Source organism: Erythrolamprus reginae, chromosome Z, assembly GCF_031021105.1.
Source record: "Erythrolamprus reginae isolate rEryReg1 chromosome Z, rEryReg1.hap1, whole genome shotgun sequence".
Taxonomy (NCBI): Eukaryota; Metazoa; Chordata; class Lepidosauria; order Squamata; family Dipsadidae; genus Erythrolamprus; species Erythrolamprus reginae.
Window position 1 is genome coordinate 115,518,580 of NC_091963.1, and position 14,083 is coordinate 115,532,662.

At 37.7% G+C, this 14,083-nt stretch overlaps 1 protein-coding gene across 1 annotated transcript in view; it reads left to right on the forward strand.

Moving 5' to 3' along the window:
* The window catches only part of DLX4 (distal-less homeobox 4), a 29,017-nt gene extending 16,484 nt beyond the window's left edge, over positions 1-12,533 (forward strand). Inside the window, exons 2-3 of the mRNA XM_070729738.1 lie at positions 1,984-2,177; positions 10,951-12,533. Coding sequence (XP_070585839.1) covers positions 1,984-2,177; positions 10,951-11,202 — 446 coding nt within the window. The 3' untranslated portion in view covers positions 11,203-12,533. The remainder of the gene's footprint in view (positions 1-1,983; positions 2,178-10,950) is intronic.
* The last annotated feature ends 1,550 nt before the right edge of the window (positions 12,534-14,083 follow it).

A 14,083-nucleotide genomic window follows, 5' to 3' on the forward strand; every position in this document is an offset into this window, starting at 1 on the left:
AGTATTTCTAAGTCATTTGTTTATTCTCTTGGCTAATTGTTCTGATGATACTCATTATTTGTGCTGGAAATCTACTGGAGCTCAAATTTCTCCCCCAAATTCTCATCTTAGTCATTTATTCAGGGTACACCCTTGCCTTAATTTAAATCCAAATCCAGTAATTAAAATTTCCTTTCCAATTAATTGTTTAGATAGTGATTCAATAAATAATAAATACAGTAAATAAATTCTGGAAATAATTATATTTTCCCCAAGACAACCCATACACATTTGGGGGATACTGGATCCACACTTGGTTCTGATTTCCAGTGTCCTTCCAACCCCCATCCCTAAATGAGTGGAAATGCATATTTCTAATCTTAGAGAGCCTGGGAGTCAAAATGGTCTGTACTGTTTAGATGAGCTTGTAAACTGCAGCTGATGCAAAAGGCTACCAATCAGGGCTTAAGTGCATAGGGAGACAATGCTACATCCTTGGAATAAGCTCATCTTTTCAGCTCTTCGTATGACTCAATGGTTTTTCCTGAGTTCTTTAATGGCAAAAAGCAATTATCACTATTCAGAATTTAGGAGCAGACTTGTTTTCTGGATGTATCTTGAGTTCCTGTCAATGTGTTCTTGTTGGGACCTATAATTCCCATTATTTAATTGTGGCAAGATCAAACAGTGACTTATTGAAGGAGCCCATAAAGATAAATAATACCATTCTTGGTAAAGAAAGCAATTCAGTTGTAACCTCATCCATATCTAAAACTGTCCCTCAGTTTAGTTTCTTCATTGGAACTATCAATTACTCAGAGCTGTCAAGTTTCTGGAATTCATTACTCTATAAGTACATATACCATGAGGGCTAGGCTTATATTTTGTCTTTACATAGATTTAATTTTCAGACTGGTAAATTAGGAACAAGGAGCCTCTGAGCATACACAGAGTACATTTCCACCATTTGTCATATCCATTACGAGTGGTGAGTAGCTATCATGATATTCTTGGTGCATTTCAATTTAGAATTAAAATTTGTTTTACATCTACAAAATTGATAAGGGACATATTATGCAGAGTGCTTTCTGGATACCCATTTACATCATAACAGTAAGTTGCCAAGCAACCTTTGTGGGTTATTACCTAAAAAAACTGACATGGGCAATTGCCTTCATTGAAGTGTATTGCTTTGTAGTTACTGAAAAGCACCAAAGCAGTTGCAAAGTCAGAAATATAAGATGTTCACTATTATCTTTATAATCTTGCTTCTGGGAAGCAAAGCAGTGTACATGGTGCTTTCCTCTCCTAACTTTATCCTCACAGCAATCTTATAAGGAGAATTAAACCAAGGGTTAAACAAGGCGCAAAGGTGCTCATTGACCTTCATAGTGGAGCGGAGGTAAAATCTTCTTGTTCAGCCCCATGTTGAAACACCAATTTTTAAAATTGCAAATAAGTATTAAAACCAAGCAGTTCAGCAGCCATTGATGCTGGCTTCAGCTATACAGTGTTCCCTCAATTTCCGCAGGGGATGTGTTCCGAGACCGCCCGCGAAAGTCGAATTTCCGCGAAGTAGAGATGCGGAAGTAAATACACCATTTTGGGCTATGAACAGTATCACAAGCCTTCCCTTAACACTTTAAACCTCTAAATTACCATTTCCCATTCCCTTAACAACCATTTACTCACCATTATTACTGGTACTCACCATTGAATAAGACATTTAGTGATCCTGATATTTATAAACATAATTATTTATTAACAATAATTATTATTTTTGTTATTTATTTGCAAAAATTATTAGTTTGGCGATGACATATGACGTCATCGGGTGGGAAAAACCGTGGTATAGGAAAAAAACCGCGATGTATTTTTTAATTAATATTTTTTGAAAAACCATGGTATAGGCTATTCGCGAAGTTCGAACCCGCAAAAATTGAGGGAACACTGTACCCTGAATCTTACTTTTTCTCTTTAATTCTGTTTTTTTTTTTTCAAAAGAACTGGAGAAATCAACCATCATTGAGAATGGAGAAATCCGCATCAACGGGAAAGGGAAGAAAATCCGGAAACCACGCACCATTTATTCTAGCCTTCAGCTCCAGGCCCTCAACCAGCGATTCCAACAAACCCAATATCTGGCATTACCTGAACGGGCAGAATTAGCAGCACAGCTGGGCTTGACCCAAACACAGGTGAGATGCTCTATTGGTTTATACCCATCAATCCCTGCTTTACGAGCTGCTCTAAGTCCTCGGAGAGGGGCGGCATACAAATCTAATAAATTATTATTATTATTATTATTATTATTATTATTATTATTATTATTATTACAACATAGCAAACAAGATCACTATGCTGGATTTTGCATTTCATCACCAGTTGGGTGTTTACCAAGCACCTAGGACTGCGTGATGTAGCGGCAAATTATGTGTGCCGATCTCAGTAAAGCGGCCTTTTGCAATTGACAGATGGAGATTTTGTCAATTCCGATGGTTTTCAAATGTACGCTGAGATCCTTTGGCATTGCGCCCAGCGTGCCAAGTACCACTGGGACCACTTTCACTGGCTTACGCCAGAGTCGTTGCAGCTCAATTTTTAGATCTTCGTATTTCATTAATTTCTCCTCAATTCTGCTGTCTCCTGGGATTGCGATGAAGCAGATTATTATTATTATTATTATTATTATTATTATTATTATTATTATTATTATTATTTTGGATGATCTCCACAACAGCCCTTTAAAATTGGTTAGAATGAAGATGGTGACTTGCTTAAATCTAGTGCTTTCCATCTAGAACAAAGGTATCAACCTATGGGCTGGATGTGCACCCCTGTTTTAGCTAAGGGGGGGAGTTGTGATACATCACATGATGAACATCATGTTTGACACCCCTGATCTAGCAGATGAAACAAAGTTGCCAAGTGTTTTTCAACCCTGGCAATTTTTTAAGATGTGTGGACTTCAACTCCCAGAATTCCCCAGCCGTTCATGCTGGCAAATTTTATAGCGGCTGGGGAATTCTGGGAGTTAAAAGTCCACATAAAGTTCTCAAGGTTGAGAAACATTGATCTAAAAATATTTGACCTCTCCCCATTTCTCAGAGGTCTGTAAAGGGCGTGCATAAGCACACCATTGTGCCTACCGTCTATTGTCCCCTTTTATCATTACTTTTTAATTATGTTATGTTTATGCAAACTACTACCATCCTATAAATGTTTGACAAATAAATAAATAAATAAAATATTGAAATACTGGTGGATAGGAAATAAATTTTTATCCTGTATTGGCTTTTAAAGGGTGTGGTCTGGATTTCTGTTCTAGACATTAAAAATGAAACAACCATTGGAGTACAAAAGAATTATAGGTCACAAAAGAATTATAAAATAAGGCTGGAGAACCTGATTTGTAGTGTTCAAAATGAACTTCAGCTCCCAATGGCCCCTGTCCCCATTGGCCATGCTACTAGGCCCTCTGAGAATTGTTCTTTTCTCCATCTGCTTGCATGTTAACTCTCATGAGTAATTGACCTGTAAAGGGATGCTGGCTAATGTTTTTCACATTCAGGCCAATGTATTATCATAGTTGCTGTTGCAACCTTGCGTTCTCCATTTTAAAGTCAAATACGAATGCTAATATTGTGTTGAGTAACCTACAGCCCCCTCATATTTCTTAGTGAACTATTAACATCATTAATTAACCTGATGTTGCAGAAGGATTCTTGTATATAAATTTCAGAAATTCTTGGTTTCCAAGAGTATCATATATTTTCTTCAGAGTTCTTTTGTCCTTCCCAACTATTTTCGGTCTTCACAACTGTTGTGGGAGATAGATTAAGATGGCCCCAAATCAACGAGCAACCTTCTTAACTGAGCAAGATTTTAAATCTCTGGTCCTGATGACTTAATTGTTGCACCACGACTTTTAAAGTATGATCTTTGGGGAAAGAAATTGCTTTCTTGGGACAGTACAAAAGACAAAATAAGTAATGAAATAAGTATCACAATACACTGGACAGGTCTGTTGACATTGAATTGAAACAGTGCAATTTGTTATAATTTCTGCTGATAACTTTGCTTAGAGGCAATCAGCAAATTTTGGGAAACCTAGATGTATATACCCTTGGAAAAATAAAGCACCAAAGGAAATAATTTTAAATGTGGGAGAAGGAAACCACCAATCAGCTGGATGAGAACTGAATCTGTGTACGGTGATTATAAAATATGAACTGATTGATAAAAGAAAGCAATATGGGCATTATATGAGATGTTAGGTACCAAAAATAGATGGAAATGGAGTCACTGCAACATTTCACATAATCAACATTTCATAGCAGATTCTGTGGTACAAAGCAATAAATTGATCATAAGGGCAGCATTTGGTGTGTTAGAATCACTTCCCAGAGGATGCTGCATTCTGTCTTAATAAGACAGGAGATAAGCAAGGATGGACATATGAGTTGTCACTGAAGATATGGTTTGGGAAGCCCTGGAAATCTTCCAAAGTTTCAATGCTGTCAAAAGTCCCTCAAACACATCTGCATCTTTTACAGATGGCTAAGCCACTTAAAAGAGATAATTTGAGACAGATGAGTGGCACAGATGAGATCTTAGCCAGAGGCACTTAAAAGTGTATTTGGACAAAGAAGACATTCAAGTAAAATGGTGGAATCTATGTGCTTTTGGAGGGCAGGATGGCAGAATTCTAAAGCTGTGAATTGTCATAAATAAATATTCTTTTTCCAGATAGAGCATTTACAAATCTACTACTGATATATCAGAAAGTGGAACTTGATTGCTCTTCTTCTACTTATTTGTCTCTTGGAATAAAGAAAGAAACCAAACAGCCAATCCTCTTTTCCCAAGAGGTTATGAGTGTTCTCAAAGAGACCGTCTTAGCTTCTGGATGGGGTTGTGATAGATATTTCACAATGCAATACTAGTTTATAGAAATAGTGCCACCCAAGGCAAGGCTCTGCCTCACTTTCATGTGAAACAATGTTTTGCACCTACAGAAATAGATTCTTCATTTTTTAAATCCATCAGATTAGTTGCATGGAAATTAAGACTATTCTTGATTAATTCCTAAATGGAGTACAAATGTGGTGTTGTAATCATTTTTTGGTCATATTCCCATGCTTTCTTCCCACTGCCAGCATATATGTGAGTGAGGCTTAAACTACAGTTAGTTACACTCACATTAAAGAAACCCCCTACATAGGTACAAACAAACACAAACCTCAACATTGCCAAAGTCAACCTCAGGTAATGTAAAATCTGTTAGACTTTGTTAATAAGTTGAACTTGAAACAAGACCAGCTGGAGTTCAACAGAGGAGACAGGAATCTCACTTCCCTATAGTTTAGGGCCAACAAAATGATATGTATAGTCTGCTATATATCAGCAGTTTAAAACTTGCAATTGCATGAAATTTCTTTTTTGGGCCACAAACAAGAGGTACCATATTTTTTGGAGTATAGGATGCATCTTCCCCCACCTCTAAAAGATGCTGAAAATGTGGGTGCATCTTATACTATATTAAAAATGTGGCTTTTACTAAGCTATTTTTCCAGCCCTAATGAGGTTTCTAATGAGTGAAGCAATCTTCCCTGCTTTGCTAGCTAAGCGATCTTCTTTTAACAATCAGATTGACAATCAGCTAGGCTCCTGGGCTTTAGAAGCCTTTTTTCCGGCCCTAAGGAGGTGTTAACCACTGAAGCCATCTTCCAAGCTTTGCTAGCAAGCTATCTTCCCTTTGCCTGCTTTTCTCAGAGAGAGGAGTGAAGTGTTTTAGAAACTTTTTTTTAATCCCCAACCAGGGGAAAAAAAGCAAGCATGTGTGCTCAAAACCATCAAACTAATGTGTTGAAGCTGACCAGACTAAGGACTAGCCAAATGAATAGCTGATATACAGATTAGTTTTTTCCTATTCCCCCCCCCCAAAAAAAACTAAGGTGAATCTTATACTCAATTGCATCTTTTACTCTGAAAAATACAGTACTTATTTTCTCTAAATAAGCAGGCCTTATCTATTTCTAATCTGGTTTTTATTTAGTTCAGAAGTGGACAACTTTTAAGATGTCTGGACTTCAACTCCCAGAATTTCCCAAACATGCTTGGTGTTAAAGTCCACACGCCTTAATATTTTGAAATTAATTCCAGTTTAATTGTTTACTTATGTGTATATATATGTGTTTAATTATGTGTATATATATATATAATGTTTTCATAAATTTTCACGGGTACAGGTATGACGGTCTTGGTATATTCGGGTTTCTTCCCGTGCATGATTTAGAAATTTCTGGCTACGTTTCGACGAGGTCCCACTCGTTATCTTCAGGCTGGTGCTTCTGCCTTGTTCTAGGGCAAACACAGCGAGACCTGAGCTGCCTTCCTTCTATAAATACTGGTGGCTGGGTGTGGTTTGATGGCTCAGCAATTGCCTGCTGTGTAGAAATTAATTTAATTTCTAAATTAATTTCCAAAACAGAACACTACAGCAAAAGAATAATCATGGAAGCCATCGAGATAGAAAAACATCCTCAAAATATGAACAAGCGGGATGATACCTCCCACCTACCAGACATCTGGAAACCAGCCCTCATTAACAAATGTATCCCAGCCATAGAAACGGAAACCAGACTCAGAACACACATTGCAAAACAACCAAGTAGCCTGCAAGCTCCAATTACTCAGGATATCACCCCTAATCCACAATCATTAACTAATCCGCATACCTCAGTTAAATCAATGACCCCAGGTGTTACCCCACTGACTCACCAGGAAGTTTCTACACAGCAGGCAATTGCTGAGCCATCAAACCACACCTAGCCACCAGTATTTATGGAAGGAAGGCAGCTCAGGTCTCGCTGTGTTCGACCTAGCACAAGGACAGAAGCACCAGCCTGAAGATGACGAGTGGGACCTTGTCGAAACGTTGCCAGAAATTTCTAAATCCTACACGGGAAGAAACCCGAATATACCAAGACGTCATATATATATATGTCACATGTTTTTTTTGCTGAATTTGAAAATTAAGGGAGACTAGGATAGATCTATTTTGGTCTCATCAGCTAGCCATACCCACTGGGACTTATATATATATAATTGCTTTTTAAATTTTGCTAATTATTTTGAGGATTTTTTTTCTGCATAAAAGGCTTAAAGAAATGTTTTTAGTAGATTAATTATCATTTCTAGGTGCACCACCGTTAAGCAACCTTCTACTGCTCTCTGAATCTTCACTGAAATCAAACTGTGAATTTGAATAGAGTTTATGGGGAATCCAGCCCCTGATTGCAGAGTTTCTCAACTCTTTCTCTGAAGCTGGCTGGAGAATTTTGAGAATTTAAATCCACCCATATTAAATTTGCCGGAGATTGAAAGACACTGGCCTATTTTTTTAAAAAAAATGTGTATTCTGGCCCATATAATATACAATGCTCAAAAAATAAATAAAGGGAACACTTAAACAACACAATATAGCTCCAAGTAAATCAAACTTCTGTGAAATCAAACTGTCCACTTAGGAAGCAACACTGATTGACAATCAATTTCGCATGCTGCTGTGCACATTCAACTTTGTACAGAACAAAGCATTAAATGAGAATATTTCATTCATTCAGATCTAGGATGTGTTATTTGAGTGTTCCCTTTATTTTTTTTGAGCAGTATATTTGCCTACTGTTTAAAAGGTTCCCAACCTTTTGGTTAAGATATAGGTTAAATGCAGTTCAAGCCAAATAAGTTCTCTTTTCTGCTTTTAAGGGTCTATGTGAGTAGTGATTACTTGGTAACACTAACACTGTTGGGTTTTTAAAGAAATTGTAGCTTCTCAGCTCAATGCTCTTGTTCAATAAAAGTCCGGGATAAACTTTTTTTTTTAAATGAGAGCTGGAGGTGGTTTCAGGGAGGTTTCTCTTCTCCTGGGCTGAAAGCATATCTTCTTTGTCCGGAAAATTTCCTTCTGGGCACACAGGCTTTGCTGGTTTCTGAAGCAGTACAAAAGCTTTCAAAACCTGTTTTCTGGGGACGAAAATGGGATGTGTTCACACAGTAAGCAGCAAATCCTTGTTTAGACTACTTTTTTTGGAGTGTGAATGAAGGAAACCTGTATCATGGCAAACATATTTTTGATGATGTTAGACTTTCTTCTGTTGCTGAAATTTGCAGGGTTGTTGCTTGGGTAGTTCAAACAGGATTTGCTCAGCTATATATTGATGTATTTATTCTCATTGTGTTTCTTTGTCATTGTTTACTTTATTCTACTTTACTTTTGCTTACATGCCTTTTCATTTTTCTTCCTATTTATTGTTGCCAGCCATCTAGAGTGGCGTAACAGTGAGATAGGCAACCGATAAATTTAACAAACAAATAGACAGTCAGAGGGAATCTAAGAGGCCAATGAATGTTCTTTGAGCAAACTACCCTTGTTTGAATTTGCTATGGGGAGGGGAGACAAAAACAACTATAAAGGAGATTAAATTATCAAAATTCTGATTGGTTGCAATAGGATCTGCAACATTATACTTTAGCCCCATTGGTCCTAGCTAAAAGCACATCTAAACATTCTGCAAAACTATTAGTGCAGGTCAGTGTTTTTTCAAACTTGGCCACTGTATGTTGTATGGACTTCAACTGCCAGAATTCCAGAGTCAGAATTCTGTTTGGGGAATTCTGGGAATTGAAGTTCACACATCTTAATCTGGCCAACTTTGAAAACAGCATTGTAGATTGAACATACCAAAGATTCTTATGCTTATAATAGGCTGGACCTCGATTTAGCTACACAGCAATTATTGACTAATGATTTGCTCTGATGGTGGAAACAACTTGTGACCTTTTTTAATATCAGTCTTTCACATCACTGGGAATTGCTCAGGTAGCTTTAGCTAGAAATGCTGAGACTTGGACCTAGGGTCTTCTGTTTGCAAAACACATGCTCTTTATCAGTGGTCTCTGGTTGAATATCAAGCAGAGATTCATTTTATTTTTAAGATTAACCACTTGACAGGGTTAAAGCTAATTAGATCACAATTTAATTTTTTTAAGAATATTCCCTTTCTTGTAGCTCTCCCCAACTCCACCCTTCAGTGGTAATTTTCTTTAAGAGATAGCTTTTCCCATTTGCTGAAGCAAGCAATATCACACAGACACATTAAAAAAAAGAAAGAAATAGGTAAAATCCAGAGGGGGAAATGCAGAGCAAGCGAAAGGAATAAAGCAAGAGAAACACAGTGTCTAAAAATGATAAAGGATGACATCCTATCCCTTCCCCTAAAAACTCACTCCTTGCTTTTGACCACATCTCCAAAATGCTTAATTTCCAGCAGGTCCAGCCTAAAAATATATTTTCCTTGCTCTCTCTTTTCCAGAAAGCTGCAGGCTTGCTATCTTGATTCTAAAGTCGTCTTCTGTATTTTCTTTTTTTTTTTTTGCATTCTAACTTCTTATCTGATGCAACGCATGACACTCGAGCCAAATCTGCAAACTAATCAGAAAAGGTAGCGTCCCCGTACCGACGAGGGCTGCGGGGAGTGGGTGGGGTCTCTTGCTTCAGACGGCTGTAGTTTTCCTTTTCCTCAACATGCCCCGAAGACAAAACTTTACACTTTGCCCTCCTTCAATCTTTCCACAATTTGTGCAATCGGCTTTGGGGGCGGGAGAAGACCGGGAGAGGGAGGAGGAGCCTTGCTTGAAGCCATCAGGTAGGCTCAGGTTTAGGCTTGGACAGGGAGCTCGAGAAAGACATGAGAGAGCAGGTTGCCTGAGAAACATTTGCATTCATCGTGCTACTGGATGCCCGGGAAATTGGGAGGGCGGAGGGGGGCTGTTCTTGTTTTCCATTTTACAGATGAGGGGATTTAAGGAAGAAGGAAAGAGACAAGACCACTACTCAAAGGTAGCAGGAACTACACAACGGCCAACCTTTTGCCATGAGGTTGATTTATATTTGTATGTATGTGTGTGTCCAAACATACCATCTTTCAATTCGAGCATTCAAGGATGGTAGCAAACAATAAAATGCAGAGTACAAAAAACAATCCAGAAATGAAAACCAGTGCAAACCTTAATTATCAATTATGAGTCAGGCAAAAATACTTGTTTTGGCCACATTTCCAGAGAAAAGGGCAGTGGGTGACAAATTCAACTCCTGGGGAACTGTACTACATACTTTGGGAATGGGGCAGGAGAAGACCGTTTCTACTTTATGACATAGGATTACATCTCCGGTGTAGACATTGTCAAAGGGGGCATGTCTACAGTTTGTAATGCTCAAACTAGTTTGCAGCAAGAGCAATCGGCATTCAGACAATCTGAATTTAAGAAATTTAGTGCCTTTTTCAACTTAGGCAATATGTGAGTCCAATTTTATACCATTTTATATATAAAAGCTATCACTTTGGGGGAAGGCTGGAATTGTATATCTAAAGACCTGTAATATACGGTATGTGATGCTGATTTCCACTGTACTTTTGGCAACAGATACACTTAAATTCACGTTAAATTTAATAACTTTACATAGATGTCCACATAGGCCGAGGTTTAGGGTGAAATTTAGGTGAACCAAATTTTGAAAGGATGAAAATATAATGCAGAACTAACAGAATTAAAATCACTCTTCAGATACTTTTAAAAAAGTCTCTCTTTAAAGAGCGTGAACCTTTCTTCCTTTTAGCATTTCCAACTTATCCAACAACGTTCGTTTGTTATTTTCAAATGCCTCGGTATTCATGAATTTTAGGGATCTTGAAACAAGGATCATCTTGCAAAACCAATGAGGGGGAAAAACACTATAGAGAATTCTTCAATCTAAAATAACTATGAGTAGAAACATTAGATAGGGAGAAAATAGAAGCCATTAAAAGTAGACAAATGTACATGCAAAAAGTTCTGGATTAACCTCCTCCCAGTTTTACTGTAGCTGTTCATGCGTTCTCTGCTTGCACCCATTTTCTCTTAACCCAGGTCAAGATTTGGTTCCAGAACAAACGTTCCAAATTCAAAAAGATTATGAAGCAGGGCTCCAGCATCCAAGAAGATAATTTACATAGCACTTCATCTTTGTCCCCATGTTCACCCAACATACCTCCTCTTTGGGACATCCCCATGGCATGCAAAGGACCTCCTCTGCCTTCTAACACCTACATCAACAGCTTTGGACCTTGGTACCAACAGCCACAACACCAAGATGCCATGGGAAGGCCTCCAGTCATATGACAAAGACCAAAATTGGAATGTCAGACCATCTCATGTGCCCTTCTGTAAACCTCTGAACAGCTTTCCTGGCATAGGGAAGTGGGACAAGGGTAGAGTTAACGGCTTCTTCGAAGGAATTTCCAGATCTTTTCCCTTGACAAGAAGCCTTCTAGCTGGAGATGACTGCCAATATAGTCTTTCCTTCTCTGATCCAGGGCCATATCTAATAATGGCGACAGAACATGTGATGTAGAGATTGGGAAAGTGCCCTAGATCCCCTTGATTGCAAGTCAGGAGCCGCTGAGAAGAACCTCTCCAGTGGAAATTTATGGAAAAAAGTGCCTGTGTTATGGCTCCAAAGATAAGCTCGTATGGCCCTGCACAACGTATTGTATAGTTGTATTAGGAATACTTTTGTTGCCATGAGTTTTGTTTCCTGTCAAATTTTCTGTGCCTTAAACAGTTTTGATAACTGATAGAAGTGAAATTGGTGTAAGCTTCTTTCCCTAATGAAAAGGGGTGAAAAGGTTTCATCTTTTGTATCTTTGTCCATCATGCAGCTAGATAAAGGCACAGAAGCATTTATTCTATTTTTATGGCCATCTTAGTCTAGCTGAACAGAATTCTATTTCAGAAGGTATTAGAAAAATGGACTGCTGAATTGGGTAGAAGTTCAAAAATGAAAGTCTATGCAAGGGGCAAGGAGTCTGAGTTTTTCTGTCGCCACTGGACTCCATCTCCTATCAGCATGTCTGATGATCAGAGAGGATAGGTTTTGAAGTCCAACAGTTTATGGTATAGCCCCATACTCTTTTGTACAGTGGCACATGATTTGGGGATTAAAATGCTTGTTATTCTGGAGATTTCTTCTCATGGGATTAAATTGGCAAAAAATACAGTATAGCCCATCAAATTGTGTTCAATATTTCCCTACCTACAAAATAAATTACAGTTGTAGGCAGTGAATGGTTATAAGTAGCCCCCAACTTACAAACATCAGTAAGTAGGTTTTGAAAATACTCAAAACATCATAAAGTCAATTTCTTAAAGATTATGTTTTAAGAAATCCAGAATTGTGTTTACAATTGACAAAAAAGTTTATGGAATGTAATTCCCATAGTTGCCTGATGAAGTTTTTGGAAAAATCATTTTCGTTTCAACCACTGTATGAAGTCCTCCCCATTTGAATAACTTTATCTGAATAATTTTAATTTTAGGTATCTTCCCCCATGCTTTGCCAAGCAGAATGACAAATGTTATATTTATTGAAACAAAACTTTTGGTATATTGTATTGGTTTCTCTTTATAAACAGAATGTAAAACTATAAATATTTTCCTTTTTTTTGTACACATGAATTTGTTACGCCTTTTCTTTACTCGGCTTGCAAAGTGTGAAGCTTAGGTTAAACCAGAGATAGTGATAAAGGATCTTCATGTTAATTCCTGCAAACTTAATTCATGGGTGCAAATAACACCTTGTTGGGAAGCATCGGTCTCTATTAGAATATACAAGAATTTAGTAACAAAAAAACTCTGTGGAACTTCACACATATACAACTTGCTTGATCCAGAATCTAGATCTTGAAACATTACAAGAGAACAAACTGATTTAGATTAGGATTCAACATAGTCTATTCAGAGTCTGTTGGCTTTCCTGCAGCTCTACATTATTTCCTTAACAATTCAAGTCTGACTCTCAGATTGTGTGGGATGATTTGTCTGAGACAATGAAATCCATTCCTTCTCATTCCAGTATCTTCTCTCTTCTGAGGCAGAATAATTTAATTCATCTTGAAAGGGCAATAAAACATTTATAATGTAATTTGTGCTATTTTTTATTGCCCTCGAAGGACACAGAGACAGCTTCTGATATTTTCTGTTGGGGACCAAAAATGAATTGGGTTACTTCACTTTGCGTCTTGTCTTAGAAGAGGTATCATTGCCTTTCTGTTGCAGGCAATAAAGATCCAATATTCACTGGGCTTAAGGAGAGCTCTTTCCCCCACACATCTAAGCCAAAGAGCATAAATATCCAAGGTCAACCAAATTATTTGGGCATGCGGAGAAGAGTATCTTTACAAGCTCATCTTTCTATCTCTAGTGGGGAAATAGTAAATATCTATTAACTGTCTTATTGTCTCCCTTTATGGTAGTTGACCACTGCTCTCCACAGTTGGTATCCAGTCTTATCATAATTGGGCAGAGGGTAACAATTACAATAAGCCTTCAGTTCAGAATTTAACATGAATCCCTGCATCACAATTGAATAACAAGACTGATGAAAGAGCAATAACAGTGCCATTTCCTGATGCAGGACAACCAACACAGCCCACAAAATTACCCACTACTCCCATCCCATCCTATCCCATCTCATCAGCATTAAGGTCACTTCTGTCTTAAGATACTCCAGTGTTTATTTGCTTAGGTTTTGATGGAACTTCCTATCACTTCTTGCATACAAGTCTTCCTATTGATAAAGGGTGGAAGTAGAAAGCTGTTTCTCTTATATACCGGTAATTGCCTTTGATAGACTTTTCTGGATCTCATTATAGGATGGCTATTCTTACCTCCTTTGTTTTTGGCCTCTAGACTTTCACTTGGCGATAGTTACTGAAAACAAGCCACACAATTTCACTATTTTAAGAAGCACTAAAATCAGAGATCCAGGTTTCTAGAAAAACTATGGAACCAGAAAGTTTCCTATGCAAATAGTATTCATAGCCTGCACATATATTTAGGCTGGGTTATCTGATATGAGAAATAAGTCTAGCCTATTTTATGAGGTTTCACTGGTACATTCAAAGGGACTGAAATATTTGTTATGAGGGGGAAATGCTTTTTTACTGGCATATTGGAAACGATACGGGCAAGTCAATCAACAATAAAACATCTTCCCATTTGG